The sequence below is a fragment of the Gigantopelta aegis genome, chromosome 10 (assembly GCF_016097555.1).
Source record: "Gigantopelta aegis isolate Gae_Host chromosome 10, Gae_host_genome, whole genome shotgun sequence".
Lineage (NCBI taxonomy): Eukaryota > Metazoa > Mollusca > Gastropoda > Neomphalida > Peltospiridae > Gigantopelta > Gigantopelta aegis.
In genome coordinates this window covers 13,282,397-13,310,207 of record NC_054708.1, presented here as the reverse complement: position 1 = coordinate 13,310,207, position 27,811 = coordinate 13,282,397, and the positions used below count along the sequence as shown (strand labels likewise).

General features: G+C 36.0%; 1 protein-coding gene and 1 long non-coding RNA gene across 5 annotated transcripts; one reads left to right on the top strand and one right to left on the bottom strand.

The window, feature by feature from the left end:
• Positions 1 to 858: 858 nt before the first annotated feature.
• On the bottom strand, positions 859 to 26,374 carry LOC121384768 (cilia- and flagella-associated protein 99-like). 4 transcript variants are annotated; one of them, XM_041515315.1, is made up of 20 exons: positions 26,292 to 26,374; positions 25,621 to 25,652; positions 24,880 to 25,027; positions 23,551 to 23,695; positions 23,093 to 23,187; positions 22,192 to 22,304; positions 16,852 to 16,943; positions 15,486 to 15,544; positions 14,360 to 14,467; positions 12,195 to 12,347; positions 11,184 to 11,272; positions 10,577 to 10,781; positions 9,992 to 10,050; positions 8,772 to 8,854; positions 7,841 to 7,893; positions 5,847 to 5,987; positions 4,687 to 4,770; positions 3,968 to 4,047; positions 3,285 to 3,462; positions 859 to 1,839 (listed from the first exon to the last, which is right to left on the bottom strand). In XM_041515315.1, the coding sequence occupies exons 3-20, from the start codon at positions 24,991 to 24,993 to the stop codon at positions 1,702 to 1,704; spliced, it is 1,989 nt and encodes a 662-aa protein (XP_041371249.1). In that variant the 5' UTR covers positions 24,994 to 25,027; positions 25,621 to 25,652; positions 26,292 to 26,374; the 3' UTR covers positions 859 to 1,701. The 4 variants fall into 4 exon arrangements, with proteins under 4 accessions (XP_041371249.1, XP_041371251.1, XP_041371250.1 ...); XM_041515317.1 differs by having other exon boundaries at positions 26,304 to 26,373; XM_041515316.1 differs by having other exon boundaries at positions 24,880 to 25,116; positions 26,292 to 26,364.
• LOC121384769 lies at positions 5,877 to 11,173 on the top strand. Its single transcript, XR_005959434.1, has 4 exons — positions 5,877 to 5,999; positions 7,352 to 7,401; positions 9,196 to 9,293; positions 11,025 to 11,173. It is a non-coding gene; the product is annotated as an uncharacterized LOC121384769 (long non-coding RNA).
• Positions 26,375 to 27,811: the final 1,437 nt, after the last annotated feature.

The following is a 27,811-nucleotide window of genomic DNA, read 5'->3' as shown; positions in this document are numbered from 1 at the left end:
GCATGCACACACTACATATACAACTAAGCATACACAACCAACCCATAGTATGTATCTTCAAGAGTAGTATTTTTATTTATTATTTGTTTTAAATATGATACATTGCATTTGTATACAACTTTGCATAACACTGATGCTTCCTGAGGTGTATATTAAATCAGGTTGCACTGTAGGAACAACACTTTCAAGTATGTTGTCACATCATATCAGAACACAGAAGATCCTGATAGTCATGAAAACACCCAATTGGACACTTTTTGAAAAATATATTTTTTTGATATAGGTTGCATATAGTACCAAAGAAGAGAGTACCGTGTCAAAGTTCAACATGCACCGTCAAATATTTACGGAGTAAAAGCAGCTGTGGGTGTGATTGGTAGTATTATGTGACATTGATTATTTGTGCAAATACTATTATCCATTGACAATAAATAAATACACTTTTATTTATTATACAGTTGTTATGTAGTATATACCAGAGGTTGAAACTAATGCGGGGTACCCCCAAAAATGGAACTGCAATTTTCAGCAAAAATGACGGTTGCTATTAAAAACATAAATTAAATTTCTTAAATGATACGTGACCCCCCATTTTCTTGCAGCTAGATTAGATGTGAGGTGCCACACTTTCTATTGCTGTACTTCCTGGGTGTGTTGAAACGCTGCTTATATCAGTTTTATTAGTAAACGTTAACATTATCGGCAATAGGAATTGATTTGGTCTAATGGAACCTGTAATGAGCAATATATATATATATATATATATATATATATATATATATATATATATATATATATATATATATGTATATATAAACCACATCAAAATTAATTTGAATGAATGAATGAATGGATAAATGAATGGATGAATGAATGAATGAATGTTTAACGACACCACAGCACAAAAATACACATCGGCTATTGGGTGTCAAAGAAACATAAGTATATGGAAATATTAAAACCACATCAAAACACAGAACTAATATTTGTGATTAATTCAGGTATTTTTCAAAACTATGATATTTTGGAAAGTTATCTGTACATTTGCAGATATGTTTTCTACAGTGACAATACTTATTCTAGGAGTATTAGAATGATTTATGAACTTTTGGTACATTAATACAATTATAGCAGCAAACCGTACCGAATTTTATGAAGACTTTGTTGGAGTAAACTGATGTATACTGGTGAGGAAGTTTTAATATGTTTTCTGTTTAGTTTCAGGTGATGAATATGCATATGTTAAGATCATAGTACAAATGATTTTGAGTGTTCACATGTAAACTAGAACACCATGGATTCAGCATATTAACATCAGCAGTTGGAAAGACAAGTATTGGAATGTTGAGTTGGATGGCAAAACTTTGAAAAACAAGATAATGATAGAGTGGAAATAAAAAATGAGTTCAAAGTTGAGAAAGAAAAGAGATCAGCAATCCCTCCCCCCCCCCAAAAAACAACCCCATCCCTGAAACTTGTTATTATTTGTGCTTTACTTTTCAATCAAGTGTGGAACTAAAATGGAATTCTGACTGAATATTATCTAGAAATCAAATTTATAAATTAACCATCTTTCTTTCTTTTTTTGGAACACAAGGAAAGTTGTTTTTAATTTGGATTTTTTATTTTTTTTGGTTCAAAGAATTTTATGGGACCAGTCCAAACCTGAAATATGTACGGTAATATTTGTTGTAACTGTCATTAGCTGGCCATCACAAAAGAATCAGGTGGGGTAAGTTTACGTCCTGTTTTACTGGACGCAATTCCTTTCGATGCTAATTTTGCAGTTCTCTCCCTTGACTGTTCTAGCTCAAACCAACGACTCTCCTCTAACCTTTGCTGAAAACAGAAACCAAAGAAAAGATTAGCTTTTCTTCCATGGTAACATCCCAGCATACCCCATAAACTCCCATTTTGACACTGTACATCGGCAGCAATTGAAAGTTACCATAATTCAGAAATTAGAATGACCTCACCAGAGATTCTGAGAGTAGCAAGAAGGACAAATTGCTATTATAGATTTATTATTAAAAGACTGTAGATGTCAAGTTTGAAAAAATATTTATTGAAAACTGTTCAATGAATCATAGATGGGAAGGTTAAAAGACTATATATGTCAAGTTTGAAAAATATCTATTGAAAACAGTTCAATGAAGCATAGAAGGGCAGATAACTCTGTATTAGAAATTGTGAAAAAGAGTTATACGTTTTTGATTTGTTTCTCAAACTATGTTCCAAGTCTTTTCATATACAAATGATTTTAAAACTATGTCTTGATAAATAACCGATGATAACATACTTTAAGGACTTCAGATGCAGACACTGCTTGTCTGTGACTTCTAGTAGACAAATTTCCTGATGTCATTTTGAAACAAAAACTATTGATTTGTCTTGATAAACCTCTCCCAGAGGAGTCATTTATTCTTAAATAACTTTTTTTCTCTCTTAAAATCCCCAAAAGAAGAAGTCCAGAAGCTATTACATGGCTCGAAATCCGAAGTAAAATATGGCCTGCTGTTATTTTTCTCATAAATAGAAGGCCAAAACAAACATGTCCTGCTAAGAAAAAAATGTGTATATGATGATTCCAGGACTGATTCTCTTTGGTGGGCCCATACGATTATTTCCTGTTTCAGCAAGTACCTTTTGACTGATGATACGTCTCATCTGTTCTACAGACTCTGGTGTGGGGGTGATTTTACCTTTTGACTGACGATACATCTCGTATGTTCTACAGACTCTGGGGTGGGGGTGATTTTACCTTTTGACTGATGATACGTCTCATCTGTTCTACAGACTCTGGGGTGGGGGTGATTTTACCTTTTGACTGATGATACGTCTCATCTGTTCTACAGACTCTGGGGTGGGGGTGATTTTACCTTTTGACTGATACATCTCGTATGTTCTACAGACTCTGGGGTGGGGGTGATTTTACCTTTTGACTGATGATATGTCTCGTATGTTCTACAGACTCTGGGGTGGGGGTGATTTTACCTTTTGACTGATGATACGTCTCATCTGTTCTACAGACTCTGGGGTGGGGGTGATTTTACCTTTTGACTGACAATATGTCTCATCTGTTCTACAGACTCTGGGGTGGGGGTGATTTTACCTTTTGACTGACGATACGTCTCATCTGTTCTACAGACTCTGGGGTGGGGGTGATTTTACCTTTTGACTGATGATACGTCTCGCATGTTCTACAGACTCTGGGGTGGGGGTGATTTTACCTTTTGACTGACGATACGTCTCGTATGTTCTACAGACTCTGGGGGTGATTTTACCTTTTGACTGACGATACGTCTCGTATGTTCTACAGACTCTGGGGTGGGGGTGATTTTACTCTTCTGCTGGGCCTCAATCCTCGCCAGTCTCTTCTCTTCCAACCTACGCTGCAGTTCCAGCAGTTTCTCGTCCTTTATCTCAGGCCTCTGTGACTTCTTCTTCTTTTTCTCTTCGAGCCTTAACACAAAACCAAACAATGGGTATTGTTTGTGACAGAAAACCTCAAGATTCCTTCTGATGTACCTATACACAACAATGACTTAATGATTGTAATACTCTTCCACCATAATACAACTTATCAAGGGCTAACTATCAGATTTGGTTACATCTAAATAAAAAATAAAAAATTTATTTGTTATTTAGAAAAAGACATTTTAATGTTTAGAAAATTCTGAAAAAGCAATTTTATACATTTATTTCAGTTATATAGCTTTGAATCCCTCTTAGTGGATGTATGTTCCCCCAAAATATTACAGTGAGAAAGTGAAACAATTTGAAATATGGACTCGTCTTATTTTCACAAAGAGTAGACATAACCTACAGTTACAATTGTCAGCTCTCAATTTTATTTTATTTTAAAAAAAATTTGAGAAACTGTATAACAGGATCATTTTCTGACAATGGCCATATTACAATAACTTTAAACTGTGATATAGTTCCAGGCTGTTACTAAGTTACTAACCTCATGGCCGCTGCCCGCATTTCCTCTGTTCGGTGTTTAGATATTGTTTCCAACGTGTCCAGAAGTAGCTGATCCTTGTTCTGGACAAACGTAATATAGAGTGAGAAACACAGGTTCCAGTTTTTAGTACAGAATTTCCTAATCTGCCTTATTACAACAAAATGTTTTGTTCTGTTAATGATAAAATACATCGGCTTTAATTGAGTACCCGGTAATCCATATTCTGAGCAGTCTGCCCTCTACCCTCAACATTATGTGGCATATAACTAACATGTTTGGTTTTTGGTTTGGTTTTATTTGTCGGGGGTTTGGGGGTTAAAACAACCAAACATGTGAGCTACATGTATGCCGCCAGGCGTACATATGATCAAGAAACTACAGAGGGTGTCTAGACTGGCAAGCAAACATTTTTAAGGAGGGTTGGGTGAAGCTTTCCTAGAAAATATATTTAACAAAAATTTGCTTGGAGCAGGGGGGTTTCAACCCCAACCCCCCTCTGCACATGCCCCTGTCCACGTACAAAATGTCTAGTCTTTTACTGATTTTGTATTACCCTCTTCAAAATTAATGGTCAACCTATACAGATACATTTTATAAATAACCCATCACTTTCAGACTTAATTACTGAATTGTGATTCTGACAGATACGAAAAGTGAAAGATGTTGACATTATAGAAAACCAAACTGAAGTCAATGACAGATGATAAATGTCCACTGACCTGCTTAGATTCCAAAATTTCATCTCTCTTCAGTTCTTCCGCTTCCTCGTTAGCCACTTTAAGCAAAGCTAACCTCTCACGCAGCTAGATGTAACAGAAATAACTAGTTATTAAACATTTTATTATTTACTCAAACAAAAAATATTACACCAATATACATGTAGTCATAACCTTTGCCAAGTAATTTACACAAGACAGTATTAAAAAAATATATATCTATATATTTGGGGTTTTTTTTCATTATCCCAGAAAGAATTTGGTAATGTCAGGGATGGGGCCCTGATTCATTACTTTGCAAGAGTTATTATATACATAAACAAATAAAAATAAAAATGTAAACTATTTTCAGTAAACTTAACCTGACCTCCAAACATAATGCATCCCACTCACTCCTATATAACCAAACATAACAATTAATAACCAGTAAGATGGCTATTTTTGGTTTAATGAATACCATTATTTGTCACAAGACCCTCACTTCCTCCCCTTCTCACCCCCCCCCCCCCCCCACAAAAAAAAAAACGACAGGAGATAAATGGATGTTAGTAGGAGGGATGAATGAAATGGAAACGTCCGGTTGAGTATTTATGTTGTTTTACAGATTTAATTACAATTTTACACAAAAGTATTCAAGAGTGTTGCTTACAAAAATGGATATAAACCAAAATTTAGCTTTAGTTTAAATTTATAATTTCAAATCAAACATCATTATAAACAAGGATATTAGTCAAATGTAGTAATTGTTATAGAATGATTTGTTATAAATAAACCACAAATGATCCTTTACATTTCAGTAAAGCATTTTTGTCACAATTAAGCACTAAAATTGTGAACCAACTAGGCCAGTCAATACATCATCCAAACAGTACGCTACAATTTTCACTTGAAACAAAGTCATTTGAGTTATTATCACACAAACTTTTAACTTGCTAAATTCTCATTTTTATTATTTGTAAACAAATTTTTATTATTTGTAAAGAAATCAATTTTTATTATTTGTAAACAAATCAAGTGAGGCATTCATTTAATAACATGACTGACATTTTTAACACTTTGGATGTGATATTTCTGATTTTTCTTTAGTATTATTACCACCTCGTAAGATTAACCTGACTTAAAGGAAAGCACTATAGAATGAAATTAAAGACACAAAGACATACTTCTGCGATCGACATCTCACTAAGCAAGCCCTGGCCGGACGTGGCTGTCAGGTCGACGAACTTCTGTCGCATCACGGGGACCGCTTCCATCGCTCGGATCTGCTGAATCAACTCCATCTTACGTCGCATGTCAGCTTCGGCCTGCATGACGAAGTGTGTAAAACATGAAACAGTAATAATCACTAGGAAACACAACTATTCTCTATCAAAGGAGCACTTATTAATATTATAATTAAAACGAAAACATTAGGTTGAAATAAGATTAACAAGAATCCTACTAACAAAAATGAGATACATCTGTGAAATCACTTTTGTTTGTTGTGGTCTCATTTTCATGTTATTCATGGACGAGTGTATAGTCAATGAATTTAAATGGACATACCCTAGTTTTTAAACACTAAGGCATATTTTGTTTTACTGAGAGCCGTTTTTGATAACTGAAATCATACTTTACTTAGATTTTATTGTTTAGATTATCCTTTTCCATACATTCACAAAATGAATTTCTCATATTTTTAAAAACGCACATGCATCTGAGAAGCAACAGTCATGGAGTTCAGTTTTAATTTATTTTTAGAGGGTATTTCACCATTTCAAAGTCACAGACTCGTGTTTCACACAGTTGTAACTTTATCATACCAGTTTACAATACTATTTATCTTTTTGATGCACAAATTTAAGTACCCAATGAAATGTGGTCTTTTTTTTCAACAAAATTTAACCTAAAACATTTACGCCCACAAAAATAAAGGATTTCACAGTAATGAAATACACATTGTGTACATAGCAGTCAAACTTTGTTATCTCAATGTAGAAAGACCAAACCAAACAGACTAAGTAAAACAGTGGGTTGAGATCAACATACATGTATATGTAGTTTTGGTTGAAAATTATAACATGTGACCATGTCTCGACTTTGATACGACCTGGGGTAATGAGAAAACTGGCCAAGATGATGATGTTTGACTACTGTATGTGTATTGATCTGTCTGTCATTTGTATTGAAATTTGGTTAATTACAACATGAAAGTGAATACTGATAGAATTCAATACTACAGTATACACAGGTGTCCACATGGCACTGGACAGTCTATGACATTAAACTTCATGACTAAGCAGAGTATCCAGAGAAATGAATGGCAAACTATAGTCCATCCCATCTTCTTACAAAATTGCTTTTTGTAAATAATTTTAGTTTAGTTTGACATAAGAAGAACCAAAAAAGTATTTTCGAAATATAAAAAAGCCAACTACTTTTGTATGCAATTTAGAAAACAATTGGTTCAGAAATAAATAACTTGTAATACATTCCATAGTATGAAAAAAGGTGTTCCCTGTGGGCATGCAGTAATATAAGCACAGTTAAAACCAATACTGTAAGATATTTGCTTCAATGGCAATGTAATATTTAGTGTTAAAGCAGCATTGCAAGTAATACAAATTTCTAATTAACAATTGCTTCTATACAACATAATTCATATAAATTCTTTCTTTCTTTATTTCAGAACAACAAACACAACTTGTGACCAATTCTCTTTCAAACTGGTTGCATTATGTAAGTATAAACAGAGCTAAAATGTGTGTGGTTTTTAGGGTCTCCACGATTACTCCGGCACGGGTCGAGTCTAACAAGACTCGAGTCCATCCACAGGACTCGAGTACCTGTACAAGGTGGAAAATAATGCTCAACTATAATACAATGGACAATGTAGGACAATAATTTCAGCAGTAGATAATCAACGATATAAGTTACACAATAATTATATTATCATGTGCTAGTTTATCTATTTAATCTGGCCGTCCGTCTGTCACGATATTGAATGTGTCAACCCGCTTTGTAAATGCAATACAATGGCATGATTTGGCATCCATGTTCAGCACTGGAATTAAGATGCATAATGCTATTTAATAGTGCAGGCCCTAGTGGTGTTCTTTGTGCTTGTCTTGAAATAAAACATGTTTAAATCCAACAAATAGTTTGACATCACATTTACCTCCTCCAATGCTCGCTTCATCAACTCCCGACTTTCCTCATTGACTTCTTGAACTGTCAACAGAAATCATTATATACACTGTAGTTTTAATACAACATCAAACTAAGTATTATACCTTCAACTATATACCCATACAAAATTACAACCAGTGATAGAAACAAGTAGAATTTTTTTACTAGTTCAGCGAACAAATACATGTACTTGTCTGCCAATATTTTCACTTGTCCAAATAAATAGTTTTTGATTGCTTAAAATGAAACCACATTGAACATTTTCACTTGTCCACAGAACAACCATCAAGATACATTTCGCTTGTCTGAATAGATTTTCACTTGTCAGGACAAACGGACAATTGCTTATATCGACGCTGACAACTAAATATTTTAATTTAATACTTAACAAAAAACATGCTGAAAATCTTGAGTGGGTGACTGATAAAACTGGATCCACTCAGCACAGGCAAACCCTGTTTACACAGCATACATGCATGTGTACATTATAATTTCGATATTCATAAGTTATTTGTGCAAAGATAATGCTTGTGATCAATAAATTTGTAGTTGTTTATTACAAATAAATCTAAATTGGGGAAAAAAGGCACTTGTAACAACAATATAGCATCTTTAAAGAAGAAACCTCCTAACAATTAGCAGTTAAAAAAACAAACAATAATAATAATATTATGCAGTTTTTTAAAGACAATATAATAACAAATATCAACACATTGAATACAGAAGTCATGGTGCAGTTCCCAGTCACCCATTCATATAACCAAGTTCGACATTACTTGATCTATGTACCACAATAACTTGTGTTTCTATGTGGCGTAACCATAGTTTATTATTTTGTAATGGACAAAGGACTAAACATAGCAGGTTTGACATTCTTTCAGCACAATTATATAGCAACCAACAAGAAAAAATATACTCACCAATCCTTTGGTTGTACTCTTGAAGTTTTTTCTTTGCCTCTTTAGCATTTTTGTGTCCCTGCATAGTGTTTTCTAAAAGTTGCCTGGAATGAATAAAAAAACAGCATTAATTTATTAAATGAATAAAATACAAATGGAATATCATACTTTCACAATATCATTTTTCTGCTTACAGTATTTTTGATAACTTTATGATAATTTTGTTTAAGACATTCCAGCCTAAACCTAAATCTGGAAGCACCAATTCAGAAAATTTTAAAATAAATTTAAACAAGAATAAGAAATTTTAAAATTAAAAGTATCGAACAATAATACAAGTTGTATGCTTTGATTAGTCATACTGACAGCATTGTGATAATTATTATTGTAAACTAATGGCGAGTGTGTTCTGTATTGTGATTGGTTAATTACATTCTTTTTCCAGAATCACATGAAAATAACAACAGGAAAGCTAATGACGTCATTAGCAATTGGAACAGGCGAAGTTGACGATTCAAGGGTCTACAGTTAGATTGTAGCCAGGTATTTTTTTCAAGAAATACCAAATATACAGTTAGTTAAGTAGGAAAACAATTCAGTTTACAATAGACATAACCATATTGAGCTTTTTAGATCTGCAGGTGTTATTGTCTATTTGATGGCTACAAATGTGTAAAAAATTGCATTTGCAGGATCAAATAGACAAATCTAAAAACTGCATATGGTTATTTCTTAAATATCCTAGTATAAGATGAAATGATATTTGAGCAAATCAATTAACTGTTGACAGAATATTATTTTATTATTCATTCATTTCAACTTATTTTCGTGCTTATATCCAATTAAGGTGCGAGCATGCTGTCCTGGGCACACACCTCAGCAATCTGGGATGTCTGTCCAGGACATACAGAATACTTATTTATAGACATAATAAAATAAATAGTTTCAAATTAGCATCATCTTACATATGGAGATATTTTCTAATTTAAAAAAAAAAAAAAAAAAATAACTTCACATTACCATAGAATGTTGAATTGTCTAATCCTTTTTTTTTAAGAAGAAGAAAAAGTTATTTTTGTTAACTGGCCTTACAAATTACAAATGGGTAGTCAGCATCACACAACTGACTGACTTGAAACAATATATTTAATAAAATAGTACATTTTAATAAAAACAAATATACTTAAAAGCTTGAGTTGTCCTAAAACTGTATAATCATCATTTTAAATAAAAATCATTACTTTATTTCTTGTTCTTCCTGGAACTTCTTTTCAAAATACTCTTTCATCATCCTTTGAGTCTAAAATAAAACAGAAAAAGTCAGCTATTATAATAAATGTAATTATGTAAGTATTTTAACATGAGACGTTTACATTAAAATAACATTCCTCAAGTAAAATAAAATGTAAATGTAATCTTAGCAAAACAGGTATTTAGTTCTGTATAGTCAGATAACATTACTGTTTGTCTGCAAGTTGAGATTTGTTCAGAAATGAAATTAATCTACATCTAGGTAAATGCTCATGTACCCCCAAGTATAACACTCAGTTAAAAATATATTATAAACAGTTCACATCTTTCACTTCACATCATGTAATCTTACAGCTGGTGCGAAAATGGATCACAACAGACACAGAAGGCATTATTTTTCTTTTGTGTATTCACCACCCACTGCTATTAGAAACACCATGGATAATCTAAACAATAAAATCTAAGTAATAGTGTCCGATATTAATTATCAAAAAGCAGCTCTTAATAGTAAAAAATATGCCCTAGTGTTAATAAACATAGATTTGTCTAAGACAGATACACAAATGTTTGTGTACCTCTTCCTTCATGGCCTGTACGGTCTTCTTGTTCTCCATGACGACGTTCTGTCTGGCGAGAATGGCCTCCTCGTGGCTCAGTTTGCCTATCAGACGCCGTCTCTCAATGTCGGCCAGTTGGGCCTCAATGTCCTTCTGGCGCATTTCGGACTGCCACTCCTCAAAATGTCTTGGATCACGGGCTCCAGCTTCAAGCTTCTTATATCTACACGATTCAGGAATGAAACGTTTTAATTCATGGCTCAAGTAGAATATAACAGCGACAGGTGGATCCTGACAGTTGTTCATGCAGGTTACCATGAAATAAACATTAATTTAATTTATGTGTTTGCTTTAATAAACGAATGGTAAAAGATATAAAAGGCATATTTTATTAATTAATAATACCTTTTTTGGTGTTTTATAAAGGCAATTTTAGAATTACTGAAAAAGGCTTCTTTAATCTTAGGGCAGCATGGTGCTGATTAAGGCAAGATGGTACTAGACTATTGAGGCATGGTGCCGCACCATGCTAAAACAAGCTAGGGAAAACACTAGAGAAGTAGACAGAGATGGATGAAAATGAGACAATTCAGCGACAGTGTGGATATCAGTGAAGACTATGTACCGGTCCATTTCTTTTTCTTCAAGTTTCTTATAGCGAATTCCATCTCTCAGGATTGTGGCTGCATTTAATTTGACTGGGACTTCTTTATGCTGCAAGAGGAACACATGACAAGTTAACAGACAATCAACACCAAATAATAAAAGTTTCTTAGCACAGTCAAATGTTAATCCACTGTCACTGTGTAATAAACTGAAGACTTTTAGGAAATATTCAAAGAAAAGAATTATCAGCTATTTTATTTTTTCTCTACATTAAAAATTGGAAAAAGTAATAATAAAAACAATGTGGTATATCTTGAAAAGGTAAATTAACATCCATGGTAATAAAAATCCATTGTCAAAAGTTGTCGCTATTTTTAAAACACTAATTAAATGGCTCACAGTGTATACGTAAGATAAGTTTTTCTGAATTTTCATCACACTTTATTCCTCAGTTAATTGATAGCCATACATCAGCTAGGTTTATTGAGTTGCAATAATACATGTCAAGTCCTCTGATATATCAATCATGGAGCACCATTTGGAACAGTAAAAAAGGACGTACAGGCTCAGTGTTTATGTGTTTATAAGTTTAAAATCTACACTCTAATCTCTAACAATGTCTTGAGACTTCAACATCATAGCAACACATACATGATGTCATTAAAAATACGAGTCTAATCTCTAAAGTTGTATAAGCATGTGCTCAATTCCACTATGGGAGATAGTAGAGTGCCCTGCCATTGAGTTACACCCCACCTCTTAACTGTTAAGCCCCAGGCACACTGTCAAGGATCAGGACACTGGATTAGCCACGGATACGATCCAGCATCATTCGTGATAATCCGTTGTGGTCCGTAGCTGTTCGTATTAAATCCCTGATCAATAAACCTTGGTGCATCCGAAGGGGACCGCGGATAGATCACTATCTGGTGTCATCCATGAGGTTTTCATCCATCGTGGATCTGGCCAGACGATTCTTGACAGTGTGAACGGAGCTTTAAAGTTAAACCAGTAGTAAACATGTCCTCACCAAAAATGCCGGTTTTGGCAAAGCTTTCTTCTTATCAAACTCCAGTTTGGACTCCTCTTTCATTACTATGTTGTGGAGTTTCTCTTTTGTCTTGTTCGACTTCTCCGGATTAGCACACGCAAACTGGTATCGGGACGATTCCATCAGTCTCTCCTAGTGTCAAAAATAAAATATTGAACATTAGATATGTTAGATAAATAAGTGTACAGGGAACATTTTGTTCAGTATCGTGTTGCGATTTGTAATGCAAATTTCTGAGATTGCTACACAATTCTAAAATGTTAAATAGTAGTTGCTAATTAATTTTCAACTGATCATCAACTGTTGCCAATCATATTTTTAAAACCAAAATGTTCCTTGATATAGTATTGTTCCACTTAATCAGTTGAGTTATTTAGTTCTAACCAATTAAAGATTTTTTATTTATCATCAGTTACATTCCCTCTTCATAGTCCATTCCTTGATGTGGTGAAGGTATGTCTCAGTGACCTAGAGAGCTATGCCAGAAGGAGCTTTGGCTTCTGTTAGGGACACCCAAGCTGGACTGGTTAATGGGTAGAGGCTAGACTGATATGGACTAAGGGTGAGGTAACTCTAACAGAAACCTTGAGTGCTGAAGTCAGAGGTATTGGGCCACATGGTGCACTCTAATAGACCACAATACCATGCATCAACAGCTATTATGACTACATCAGTTACATGATTGTATATTTAGCAAATATTGATAATGATCATGACATACTAACTTATAATTCAGGTCATAAAGTTATAATACCATCACCAGTGTCCTATCAGTTTACTGTTGAATAAAAATGACATATTAAACAGTAACTGATTTCCACTGTATGCAGTAGCATAGTGGGGAGGGGAGCATGGGGGCAATACCACACCAATCACATCTCTTTTCGTCCCAAGCATGTTATATATTTTGGTACTACCCTCTAGAATGACTAACAGACAATGTTGTTGCCCCCCTCCCAATTCCCCCACCCCCATTTTGCTAGGCAATATTTCAAGAAAAATTAAACATTGCCACTGTTAAGTGTGTTTACTGCAAAAAACATAAAATCCAGCACACACGTTTAATATCACTAACCGATCATACAGCTGGCTTAAGTACAGTTTAGTCATAGCTTTAGGAGTAATATTATGTCTAGCATTTAATTACACTTATGTTTACTTAAAAACATTTATGAAATAGTTATTCTAAGACTTGAAGTGGGAGACAGATACAAAACAAAATGTAAGAGAATCTCATTCCCCTGAGGAAGGCAGCTAGACTCCTGTCATAATGGGCATTATCTATAATGGGAATAGGTACGTGTGTTTTGTACTTCCAACAGACATTCAAAACAGACATTAACATAAAAGCTTTTTGACATAACTCATAAATATTTAAGTGAGAAATGTATTTGGTGAGAGTTCAGGTTAAATCTAGCAAAGTTAAAAGTTTGTTTTGTTTATCAACACCACTACAGCACACCGATTCATAAATCATCAGCTATTGGATGTGAAATATTTGGTAATTGTGACATATAGGAAACACCTTACAGGGAGTTTTCAACATGTAGTTTCCTACAGAGTGATGAGGCACTGTCTGGGATAGAAAAATTATGATGAGAGAAATGTTAATGTAAGAAGAGAAAAAAAAGTAAGTGCTTTTGTCCTACTCTATATATAAAGATTAAAAATATAGCGTGTCCCCTCCTCCCCCACTAAAGGTTGTGACCCACCCTCCTCCATTAGAGATTAAATTTTGTTTTGTTTAATGACACCACTAGAGCACATTGATTTATTAATCATTGGCTACTGGATGTCAAACATTTGGTAATTTTGACATACAGTCATAGTTTGAAAACCCATTTCATTTTTCCATTATAAGCAAGGGATCTTTTATATGCACCATCCCATAGACATGATAGCACATACCACAGCCTTTGATATACCAGTCATGGTGCACTGGCTGGAATGAGAAATAGCCTAATGGGCCTACCAAGGGGGATCGATACTAGACTGACCACACATCAGACAGGTGCTTTACCACTGAGCTATGTCCCGTCCTCCATTAGAGAACGTGCCCCACAATCCAGATATCGTTCGTACGGGTCTGATAATGCATGAACAAATGAGAGGTTTTCTTTTAAATTACAGTGATGAAAACAAACCTCAGCCTGGTGTCTGTTGATCTGCTTTATCTTGGACAGCTTGTCAAACTCCGTCGGATCTCTGTACAAGGTTTTGGGTACAGGGTTGTGCTTTTGCAGTTTGGGAATCTAAAACAAATAATTTTCGTCAGTCATAGTTGTTGGATAAGCTTTGAACACCAAGTAATAGTATTTTACAACATGGCAACCAGACTCAGATGTTTTTCAGAATAAACTCTGAACACCATGTAGTATATTTTAATAAACATGGCAACCAGACTACAACCAGATATTTTCATTCAGAACTCTTGAGGTCACTTGTATTTCTAAATCCTAGATTACATTATGCGATGCAATACAACTCAACTGTTGGGTTAAGTCGCATCGTGTACTGAGTATTGAAAAACGTTTTTTACGACTACTTTTTAGTCATCTTGACAGCGTTTAACACGACTAAACATGTTCGGTCACATGCAACGGCCGTCGTATAGTGTGAACAGGTCATAAGGAAGGAAGGAAATGTTTTATTTAACGACGCACTCTACACATTTTATTTATGGTTATATGGTGTCGGACATATCGTTAAGGACCATACAAATATTGAGAGAAGAAACCTGCTGATACCACTTCATGGACTACTCTTTTCGATTAGTAGCAAGGGATCTTTTATATGCACCATCCCACACACTGGATAACACATACCACGGCCTTTGATGTACCAGTCGTGGTGCATTGGCTGGAGCAAGAAACAGCCCAATGAGCCCACCGACAGGGATCGATCCCAGACCCACCATATGAACAGGTCGTGGTTCAAGACCTGACCGTCCAGTTGAGTTGCATCATCTAATGTGATCTAGGCATAACAAATACAGCAGAAGACTACCAAATAAATGTTTAATTATAACACATGTTTATTGTGAATGTTACAAACTCATGGAGAATATTAAAGAAGAGTTGATGCATTTATTAATAAAACTCAAAGACTACAAAAGTATCTACTGACATTGGCTATAATTTTTTATCTGAGAACCAATTGGAGCACATGATAACTGATTTATCTTACATGAACTGTCATTCATGATTTGCCATATGTGAACTAAATGATCATTAATGTGAGATTTGGTCTTGACGGGTAAATTTAACTTACAGGTTCGGGCAAAGGAATACTTTTAGGTTTTGGCTGTGTGAGGTCAAAAGGCTGACACTCTGAAACATAAAACAATAATTTATTTTAGAAAGAAAAAACAACACTAAAATATTAAGGTAATTTGTAAGGAATTTGTAGTGACTGAAAACAATCACAAATGATGTCATGTAATGAATAACAATGTCATTTTTGTTTAGCATAGATATTTTGTAAGATGATTTGTGATGTTACGTGAATGTAAAAGTAGGAATAATACTTTTTGCTCGTTATTTGGAATATAGTAAAATAGATTTAAACCATAAAACTCATGGTTAATAATGTTATGACAAAGTTAACCTTTAAATGTAATACTTGTAGCACAGAATCATTATATATATCCATAGGCGTACGGGCTTCCATTTTTGAAGAGGGGGCAGGCTGGCTTTTGCCCAAATTAAACAAAAGTACCCGAATCTGCATTACAATGTTTATTCATATTAACATCAGTACCAAACAGCTACATGTGTATATAGGCTTCACAATGCATTTTTACATGGATTACAACTACAATTTTGAGGGTATAATAATGGAAATACATGGAAAAAAGGTCTCAAGTTAGCACATTTTGCCTGAATATTTGTCTAATTTTTGTCCTAATTTGAGATTTTGCTCCAGCATTAGTGGGGGCAGTTGCCCCCACCCTGCCCCCCCTGTCTCGTACGCTTATGTATATATCCAGTGGCAGATCTAAATTTTGTGAGAGTTATAATTTTATTTAATTTTTCAATATTTACATTGGAAAATCCAAGGAATCCATTCGGGAACATTTGTATCCTTTGGTCACATGTCATTGGGGCCCCCCGTAAACAGATTTTCTGGATCCACCACCACATGTCATTGGGGCCCGCCTTAAATGGATTTTCTGGATCCACCACCACATGTCATTGGGGCCCCCCTTAAATGGATTTTCTGGATCCACCACCACATGTCATTGAGGCCCGCCTTAAACGGAATTTCTGGATCCACCACCACATGTCATTGGGGCCCCCCTTAAACAGATTTTCTGGATCCACCACCACGTCATTGGGGCCCCCCTTAAACAGATTTTCTGGATCCACCACCACATGTCATTGGGGCCCCCCTTAAACAGATTTTCTGGATCCACCAACATATGTCATTGGGGCCCGCCTTAAATGGATTTTCTGGATCCACCACCACATGTCATTGGCCACCCCCCATAAATGGATTTTCTGGATCCACCACTGATTTCACAAATCACTAATGGAAGTTTACACATAAACAGGTAACTTACAGTGGATAATGTAAAACATTCAAGAAACATGCTGATATTTTAACATCACAAAACAAAGACGCATTAATACAACACCTGTCTGTGCTTGCGTCACTACTTTTGGCTTCTTTTCGTTCTCCATTTTGTTATTCAGCATCTTCAACATTTCCAGCAGATCAGATAACCATCTAGAAACAGAGAATAAGCAAGATTTATTTAATGACATCATATAGCACATTATCAGGTGTGCAATTTATGTCAACTATAACTATTTATCTGAATGCATGCATAGAGAAAGCAATAAAGAATGCTTAATTTTCACTTTCCCACACACAAGAGAACACACAACTGTTAATATATATATATATATATATATATATATATATACCACAGATGAGGCATAAAGTGAAATTGGAAATAACTTGAAGTGTTAACAGAGAGGGATTGAATTCATAAGCCGACCCATCTCAGGTACTCCATCATTGCATTACATCTTGCTACTTACTGTTACAAACTTGTGCCTAAGTAAAGTGATATGGTGCATCTAAGGTGCACTATATTGTCCTGGACCCCGTTCCACAAAGCGATCTTAGCCCTAAGATCACCTTAAGTACATAGCTACCTTATGCACTAAGGTGATCTTAGTGCTAAGATTGCTTCGTGGAACAGGGCCCTGGTACACTATATAAAAGCCTGGAAATATGATTTATATTACAAAGAGGGTGGGGACATGGTGTGAATGTTATTGATATTACAATAAGTCACACATCAGCTAGTTGGTCTACAGATGGGTTAGATCCTGCTCCAAAACAAAAGTAGTATTATCAAGCAGAGAGTTATAATTTAGTTTTTTGACAAATTTGTGGGGGGGTGTTTGTGTTTTGCCAGGGGTAGCAATTATACAATGCTGTAGCTATTGTCAATACTGCATTGTTCACAACATGTTTGTTATTGTTGTTTTTGCAATGGACAAATGTTTTCCATGATACCCTAATCCACTGCCCACTTCTCTTGGACCTTAAAATATGTCACATGAATATCAAGGGTTTGCTGTTTCTAGTTATGAGGGTATTTTCCAAGAATATCCCTATCAAATGTTGAGTTGATATATACATACTTTAAAGGGACCATCCCGAGTGTCCTTCCACTGTCAGATCGAGGTTTACAATTAACAGATCCTTTTTGATGACTAAACTTACATATTAAGTATCTGTAAAAACAAGGTGTTTGTTGTCATGCTAATATTTGTAGTCGACCAAACCAGATTCTACCTTTACGAAATAAAATGAAAAGTGACCAGGGCCGTACCCTGATCAAAAGCGGGGGGGGGGGGGGGCATTACTTTTTATAAACAAATGAAACACTGTACAAATTAAACCCTGAGATGTGTATGCTATTTTCTGGAGTTAAAAAAAAATAGATTCTCAGGGAGGCACCTACCCCACCATCCTCAATCCCCCCCCCCCCCCCCCCCCCCAGAGGGTACGGCCCTGGTGACTACTACAGATATAAGCACTATACCACAAATAACTGGATATACAGACACCTGCATTCTAAATATGGGTAAGAGAATTTATTGACTATGTAATCTTAGTCATCAACAGGGCTCTGTTAAAGATGAGGGCGGTAAAGCATTCGCTTGATGTGCGGTCGGTCTGGGATCGATCCCCGTTGGGCTATTTCTCGCTCCAGCCAGTGCCCCACGACTGGTTAAAAAAAAGGCTGTGGTATGTGCTATCCTGTCCGTGGGATGGTGCATATAAAAGATCCCTTGCTGCTAATCGGAAAGAGTAGCCCATGAAATAGCGACAGCGGGTTTCCTCTCTCAATATCTATGTGTGGTCCTCAACTATATGTCCGACGCCATATAATCATAAATAAAATGTGTTGAGTGCCTCGTTAAATAAAATATTTCCTTTCCTTTCCTATTAAAGATGAAAACATCTTACAATGGCTGCAGATTAACTCAGGATGGTTGCTTTAAGTGTAGTATTACTGCACATACCCTTGGAGGGGTGAAATGACTTTGTTCTGTAGTATTACTGCACATACCCTTGGAGGGGTGAAATGACTTTGTTCTGTGGTATTACTGCACGTACGCTTGGAGGGGTGAAATGACTTTGTTCTGTGGTATTACTGCACATACCCTTGGAGGGATGAAATGACTTTGTTCTGTGGTATTACTGCACGTACCCTTGGAGGGGTGAAATGACTTTGTTCTGTGGTATTACTGCACGTACCCTTGGAGGGATGAAATGACTTTGTTCTGTGGTATTACTGCACGTACCCTTGGAGGGGTGAAATGACTTTGTTCTGTGGTATTACTGCACGTACCCTTGGAGGGGTGAAATGACTTTGTTCTGTGGTATTACTGCACGTACCCTTGGAGGGGTGAAATGACTTTGTTCTGTGGTATTACTGCACGTACCCTTGGAGGGGTGAAATGACTTTGTTCTGTGGTATTACTGCACGTACCCTTGGAGGGGTGAAATGACTTTGTTCTGTGGTATTACTGCACGTACCCTTGGAGGGGTGAAATGACTTTGTTCTGTGGTATTACTGCACGTACCCTTGGAGGGATGAAATGACTTTGTTCTGTGGTATTACTGCACGTACCCTTGGAGGGGTGAAATGACTTTGTTCTGTGGTATTACTGCACGTACCCTTGGAGGGATGAAATGACTTTGTTCTGTGGTATTACTGCACGTACCCTTGGAGGGATGAAATGACTTTGTTCTGTGGTATTACTGCACGTACCCTTGGAGGGATGAAATGACTTTGTTCTGTGGTATTACTGCACGTACCCTTGGAGGGGTGAAATGACTTTGTTCTGTGGTATTACTGCACGTACCCTTGGAGGGGTGAAATGACTTTGTTCTGTGGTATTACTGCACGTACCCTTGGAGGGGTGAAATGACTTTGTTCTGTGGTATTACTGCACGTACCCTTGGAGGGATGAAATGACTTTGTTCTGTGGTATTACTGCACGTACCCTTGGAGGGGTGAAATGACTTTGTTCTGTGGTATTACTGCACATACCCTTGGAGGGGTGAAATGACTTTGTTCTGTGGTATTACTGCACGTACCCTTGGAGGGGTGAAATGACTTTGTTCTGTGGTATTACTGCACGTACCCTTGGAGGGGTGAAATGACTTTGTTCTGTGGTATTACTGCACATACCCTTGGAGGGGTGAAATGACTTTGTTCTGTGGTATTACTGCACATACCCTTGGAGGAGTGAAATGACTTTGTTCTGTGGTATTACTGCACATACCCTTGGAGGAGTGAAATGACTTTGTTCTGTGGTATTACTGCACGTACCCTTGGAGGGATGAAATGACTTTGTTCTGTGGTATTACTGCACATACCCTTGGAGGGATGAAATGACTTTGTTCTGTGGTATTACTGCACGTACCCTTGGAGGGATGAAATGACTTTGTTCTGTGGTATTACTGCACGTACCCTTGGAGGGGTGAAATGACTTTGTTCTGTGGTATTACTGCACGTACCCTTGGAGGGGTGAAATGACTTTGTTCTGTGGTATTACTGCACGTACCCTTGGAGGGGTGAAATGACTTTGTTCTGTGGTATTACTGCACGTACCCTTGGAGGGATGAAATGACTTTGTTCTGTGGTATTACTGCACGTACCCTTGAAGGGGTGAAATGACTTTGTTCTGTGGTATTACTGCACGTACCCTTGGAGGGGTGAAATGACTTTGTTCTGTGGTATTACTGCACGTACCCTTGGAGGGGTGAAATGACTTTGTTCTGTGGTATTACTGCACATACCCTTGGAGGGGTGAAATGACTTTGTTCTGTGGTATTACTGCACGTACCCTTGGAGGGATGAAATGACTTTGTTCTGTGGTATTACTGCACGTACCCTTGGAGGGGTGAAATGACTTTGTTCTGTGGTATTACTGCACGTACCCTTGGAGGGGTGAAATGACTTTGTTCTGTGGTATTACTGCACGTACCCTTGGAGGGATGAAATGACTTTGTTCTGTGGTATTACTGCACGTACCCTTGGAGGGATGAAATGACTTTGTTCTGTGGTATTACTGCACGTACCCTTGGAGGGGTGAAATGACTTTGTTCTGTGGTATTACTGCACGTACCCTTGGAGGGGTGAAATGACTTTGTTCTGTGGTATTACTGCACGTACCCTTGGAGGGGTGAAATGACTTTGTTCTGTGGTATTACTGCACGTACCCTTGGAGGGGTGAAATGACTTTGTTCTGTGGTATTACTGCACGTACCCTTGGAGGGGTGAAATGACTTTGTTCTGTGGTATTACTGCACGTACCCTTGGAGGGATGAAATGACTTTGTTCTGTGGTATTACTGCACGTACCCTTGGAGGGGTGAAATGACTTTGTTCTGTAGTATTACTGCACATACCCTTGGAGGGGTGAAATGACTTTGTTCTGTGGTATTACTGCACGTACCCTTGGAGGGGTGAAATGACTTTGTTCTGTGGTATTACTGCACATACCCTTGGAGGGGTGAAATGACTTTGTTCTGTGGTATTACTGCACATACCCTTGGAGGAGTGAAATGACTTTGTTCTGTGGTATTACTGCACATACCCTTGGAGGAGTGAAATGACTTTGTTCTGTGGTATTACTGCACGTACCCTTGGAGGGGTGAAATGACTTTGTTCTGTGGTATTACTGCACGTACCCTTGGAGGGGTGAAATGACTTTGTTCTGTAGTATTACTGCACGTACCCTTGGAGGGGTGAAATGACTTTGTTCTGTGGTATTACTGCACGTACCCTTGGAGGGGTGAAATGACTTTGTTCTGTGGTATTACTGCACGTACCCTTGGAGGGATGAAATGACTTTGTTCTGTGGTATTACTGCACATACCCTTGGAGGGGTGAAATGACTTTGTTCTGTGGTATTACTGCACATACCCTTGGAGGGGTGAAATGACTTTGTTCTGTGGTATTACTGCACATACCCTTGGAGGGGTGAAATGACTTTGTTCTGTGGTATTACTGCACGTACCCTTGGAGGGGTGAAATGACTTTGTTCTGTGGTATTACTGCACGTACCCTTGGAGGGATAAAATGACTTTGTTCTGTGGTATTACTGCACGTACCCTTGGAGGGGTGAAATGACTTTGTTCTGTGGTATTACTGCACGTACCCTTGGAGGGGTGAAATGACTTTGTTCTGTGGTATTACTGCACATACCCTTGGAGGGGTGAAATGACTTTGTTCTGTGGTATTACTGCACATACCCTTGGAGGGGTGAAATGACTTTGTTCTGTAGTATTACTGCACATACCCTTGGAGGGGTGAAATGACTTTGTTCTGTGGTATTACTGCACATACCCTTGGAGGGGTGAAATGACTTTGTTCTGTGGTATTACTGCACATACCCTTGGAGGGGTGAAATGACTTTGTTCTGTGGTATTACTGCACATACCCTTGGAGGGGTGAAATGACTTTGTTCTGTACAAATTCTTGCTCATAATCCTTCTCCCATTCATCCTTCATCCATGAAACCAGGTAGTGGTCATTCAAGAAAAATGTGAAGAACTGAAATAAAAACATACATAATTTTATTACAATGCAATTTCCTTCCTAAAACCATCACTCACAAAAAACAAAAAAAATACTTTGAGTACATTTGTAACTAAAACAAATCTAGCAAACTTATCACTCATAAATAATATAATGAACATGCTTAATACGAACTACTGCATAGAACGAACTGATCATAAAATCCTGCTTTTCTCCCTATATATTAATAACCAACTTATGCCAATGTGTACCACGAACTACTGCTATAACAAACTAGCTACCATGGTCCCATCTGGTTCGTTATAAGAGTACTTTACTGTACAAAAAACACCAAAGTTTCTGTATTTTATACATAATATCTCATGAACATGTTAATTTGGTCTCTTCAATAATATGGTTAGTAATATTTATTTGTGTAAAAGAATTCAAATACAGTAAAAAAAACTGCGCTATGTTCCAATGTTTTCTTCAAGTGTATATATATTCTGGTCACATAACTAAAAAGGACCAAAAAAATTTAACTGTTGACTGGTAATTATCATAAACAAAATTAAAACAATGAGCCATAAAGATTATCAACAAAACAAAAAACAAAACAAAAAACCCCCACCACCAACAGAATGTGTCCTTCAGAATAGTTGACCTCTAAATTACAAAAACAGAATATACCTGTATGTTTACACCACTACACGTAGTATATATATATGTAAGCAAAAATGACATCACTGAAATTATGTGTACATAAAATATGTACATACTTATGTGGAATACTATAATGCATGCAAACACACATATATACACACCTTAAGCATTTTCCTAATGTCTTGATTTTGAACAAATTTACGATAATGTGACATGCCCAGTTCATCTAGCCGAAACAATACCAAGTAACAAAGAACTGTAAAAATACAAATACAACAATACATTTTAAAACTATAATGATTTGAAAAGACACCTGTATACAGAGAGGATAGAAATGTATATTTAATGAATAGAATAGAATATAGATGTTTAACGACACCCCAAAATATTTATAACAGTTCCTTTGCAAGTAATTAAAAAAAAATGCAAGTTTTCTCTCAAGATTACATGTCAGAAAGACCAAATGTTTGACATCTAATGACTAATGATTAATTAATTGAGTTGAAACGTGCCTATATCCTTTCTAGGTTCAGGCACTTAATTAATCAATCTATAGTGGCATTATTAAACAAATCAAACTTTGATTAACAATGCAATGAAAATTTCACAAACTGTAAACCTGTGTATAAATGTTGCTCTGATCTCAGCATCTTCTTCCCGTCTTTGTTGTAATATCCATCGACGACGACCTTCATGATGAGCGAGTAGCGGATACAGCCCGAGAACACCTCCACTACAAACGCCTGGTCAGTCTCGTCTGTGATCTGTCAGTTTAAAACACATTAGTACAACGTTTAAATACTACAATCTTTGAAAATTAAACAATTCAGAAGCATTTTAACATACATGTACCTGTGTATGAATCCATGTATGTGTCCAAAATTCATTTCTACCTATGTGTAAATAACATTTAGAAAACAAAAAATTTAAATATAAATCCAATACCATATTTAATATCTAATAAAAAAATTTAAACAGTATATAGAAGATACAGAAATGTTTTAAAAAGAGGTCAAATGAACCTGAAATATTTAATTCAGTGTCACTAAAATTTAAAGGAAAGGAAGTCTGTGTACAGATTTTCTAAATGACATACTGCTGAGGATCATAGGCACTCACATCCTCCTGGATCTGTCACTGATGTTGTTAACACCCACATTGAAAATCATCAGGAAAACATGCAGTTGCTTGCACACACCTAAACCATTTTTAATCAACTGATAGGATACAGTTAAAAACAGAGGTCATGGAAAAATAATAAAGATTTTTATTTCAAGTTTGACCTGTTTGTAATTATAGGCAGCTGGTGATAGATAACAAAGAAAAGTGAATGAGTGAAGATGTGAATCAAACTACAAATATAAATTAAAAAAATTTTTTTTTTACATTAGTAGATTGATGACGAAATTCAAACTGATTCTCAAAACTAACAGCGCTCAAAATAGCTATCTGCGAAAAGCAGTCCATTTTTTAGACCTAGCAGATAAAATAGATAAAAAACGCCAAACAATTGCAGGTCATTTTCAAAGAAAGAGATGTATGTACAATTATCACATCTCTTATTTAGCTCGTGATTCTATTAAGCTGTCATTCCATAATACTCCGAAATACATTACTGATGTCCTAATTTTTCACACACTATTCTAAACTCTCCACTCACTCTGTGCTGTCTTACTTTCAGCAGGCCATATTTTGATCTCAGCAGGCCATATTTCTTTTGACCAGGGGCCTAATTCACAAAGGTCTCTTAGGCTCTGTTAGACAACAGGGCATCCTCTTTGTAAGTCTTTTAGCACTGCACTGCGAGATTGCAAAGTTGCGATAGTTTAGTGAATTAGGCCTTTGTTATTTAAAAAAATATATCAGCAGGCCATATTTTACTATGCATGTCGAGCCCTGACCAATAGTAGCTCCTAGTATACATGTACGTTGTGTGTATGTGCACTACCTGTTGGTGTTTCAAATACTGATTGACGTGTTCTTCAAGTGACACCGTCTCCTCGTTGAAGGTGTTCAGCATCCGGACACAGTGGTCCAGCAGCTTTGTGTGGTTCATGGTCATCGTGCAAGCTAGTGACGGTCACAGTGAAACTTGTCTACAATCAAGTATCGTGAATCATATATCACACCCAAATCACGTACCATGCAAATCCCATACAAGTGATAATAAAATCAAGTGAACATACTGAAAATAAATGAAAGTGAAGACATATATTATGATACACATGCAGAGTTCAAGATTAAAATTTTGGGGCAGTATCCCAGTTGGATACTAACATTTCAAAATCTGGTATCCCACCTGAGAATTTAGTATTATATGGTATCCCGATGACATACTGGGTTCTTGAAGTCTGGTATCCAAAATTAAATTCTGGTATCCCCGGGATATCGGGATAATTGTAATCTCGAACACTGACATGTGCTAGTATTTGATCATGCTGAAAAAGTACATTGTGTATTCATAATCTGGTGAATGAAAACTGTGAATTTAAAATCATAAATTTTATAAATTTGAAATTTTGAACTTAGAAAAACTGTGAACCAATTATGATGTGGTAATCTTAGATATTTATAACAGTCTTCAACACTTTCAAGGGTAACATTTATAGTTCCAATCAGACTATCGGAAATCCCAGAAGCAACAGCAACATGCTACAGGCATGGATCTCAATACCACTATTTGCTTTACCTGTCAAAATGTCCTCTATCAGTCAGATTGTGCTGAAAATAAAAGAAAATATAGGTATGATACCAGTCTTGTCAATTTTATGATCCATTCAAATATAATATCCCTGTCCATTTAAAAATATAATAATAATAATAATAATGTGGGGTTTTTATTGCCATATGTATATGCTATATAATTTAAGAAAATGCCATTCCCGAAGATCGATGTTCTTAGTGAATTCTTTTAACTGTGTCTCTGTTATACACCAGTTGGCAACATGTTGGATCTAACTAAATTATTTCAATGTCTGTACATCTGTAATTTATTCTTTTATATGGCAATTATAATTGATATGCCTAACTTCTAAGCGATCACACACACACTTTGGCAACAGTTTATTAACTGATAATTAACTAATGTTGAATTAAGTATTACATATGATGTAAAGCTGAGGTATATGTCTTACCATAATCTAACCCTAAACTAATGCTAAAAATATTTGTAAAATTTGTTTGCGGAAAGGGGGAGAAATAAGGAAGTCTTGCCCCATTGATAAAATGAAAGTAGCAATTCGTTTACCATGGCAACGTAAATAACGTGTTTACTACGTTTAGAAGATAAGAAAAACAATAAGCGCTAAGATTATTTTTGAAAACAAAAATAAACAATGACTACTGAATACGTAGATAAACCTTTGGGCGTACAAACATCAGCTGAAAGGAAGTTTTAATTTTTGAACACGGCAAATTCACTTTTGTGATGACAACAAGCTGCCATCTTGATTTATTCTGTTTTAAGCCCTTCCACCTAAATAAGAGCATCGGTGTTTTCGTTTCGCGGTTTAGACTATTGGTTTTCTGGAAAATAGGCAAGCAGATAAACGTAGAGGTGGATGCCATCATATGTCAAATTATACAATGCAAAATCAGTATCACCTGAGGAAGTTAAAGAGCCTATCCCAAGTTTAGAAGTTGCCATTGTAACATGTTTACATATGAAATCTCCCTCAAATATCAATGTAGGTATATTCAGTATGTTTCTGGGTTTTGTATAGTAGCTCTTACTGGATTTTACCTTTTAACAAAGTCGTACGTACGAAGAAATACATATATATTATAGGAATGAAAATGAAATTTGTGTTACTACAAAAAGACATTGAAAATATTATAGACATTGATTAATGTAGTCTACACAAGAAAACATAATATTAGTCGTTAAAAAGGCCAGGAGGAATTTTGCTCAGTCGGTAGGCCTTATAATATATCGTTCGCCTGTGGTGTTTCAACTGTTTGGGTCGTCCTGATCGCACCTCTTCGGCGGACACACTGGGTTTTCCCGGTCCGATCCTCTTTCCCATTACTGGTATATGAAATACTGTGGTATGTGCTCTCTGTTGTAAAGTGCATACAAACAATCCCTGTAGTCGAAATCCTCTGAAGACTGGTTGTCAGAATTTCCAAATATTAAAACAAATAATAAATATGTTATTCAAAAGCCGATGATCAATTAATAATTGCGGTGCGACGATTTACCCAATACTACCCAATACTTACCCAATACCACTACTAACTATTATATCAGCACGCAAGAACCCCTAAACCTGGATATTAGTTACACGTGTTGTTTGCGGCGAATTGTATACTCCCTTCGTTCACCCTTCTATAATACGAATAATTTTTATAAAATAAAATATAAAAAAATACTAACTACAAAGAACCCAGAAGCAAACAATGTTTGGTCTTAATTGGTGAAACGACAAATTGAGGCCTTTCCACTTAGGGCCTAAGTAATTTTAATTTATTAAAAAATATCTGTAAAACATATTTTTAGACTTGCACGCTCAAAAACTGCATCTAATAAACTGGTAATGTAAAGATATAATATTTAATGACTAAAGGTCTTGTACCTGATTTGGCAGACGGTTCAAAAATTTATTTTTATTTTTCTCACACCTGTTGTAATTGTTTGGGGGGTTTTGTGGGGGGTTTTATCATGTTTTCTGATCTCAGTAATGTGATAAAAAAAAAAATGTCCATATCACCAAGATTAGAATTATAACTGGGTTTTTTTATACTTACCTCTTTTTTATTTTATAAAAATTATTCGTATTATAGAAGGGTAAACGAAGGGAGTATACAATTCGCCGCAAACAACACGTGTAACTAATATCCAGGTTTAAGGGTTCTTGCGTGATGATATAATAGTTAGTAGT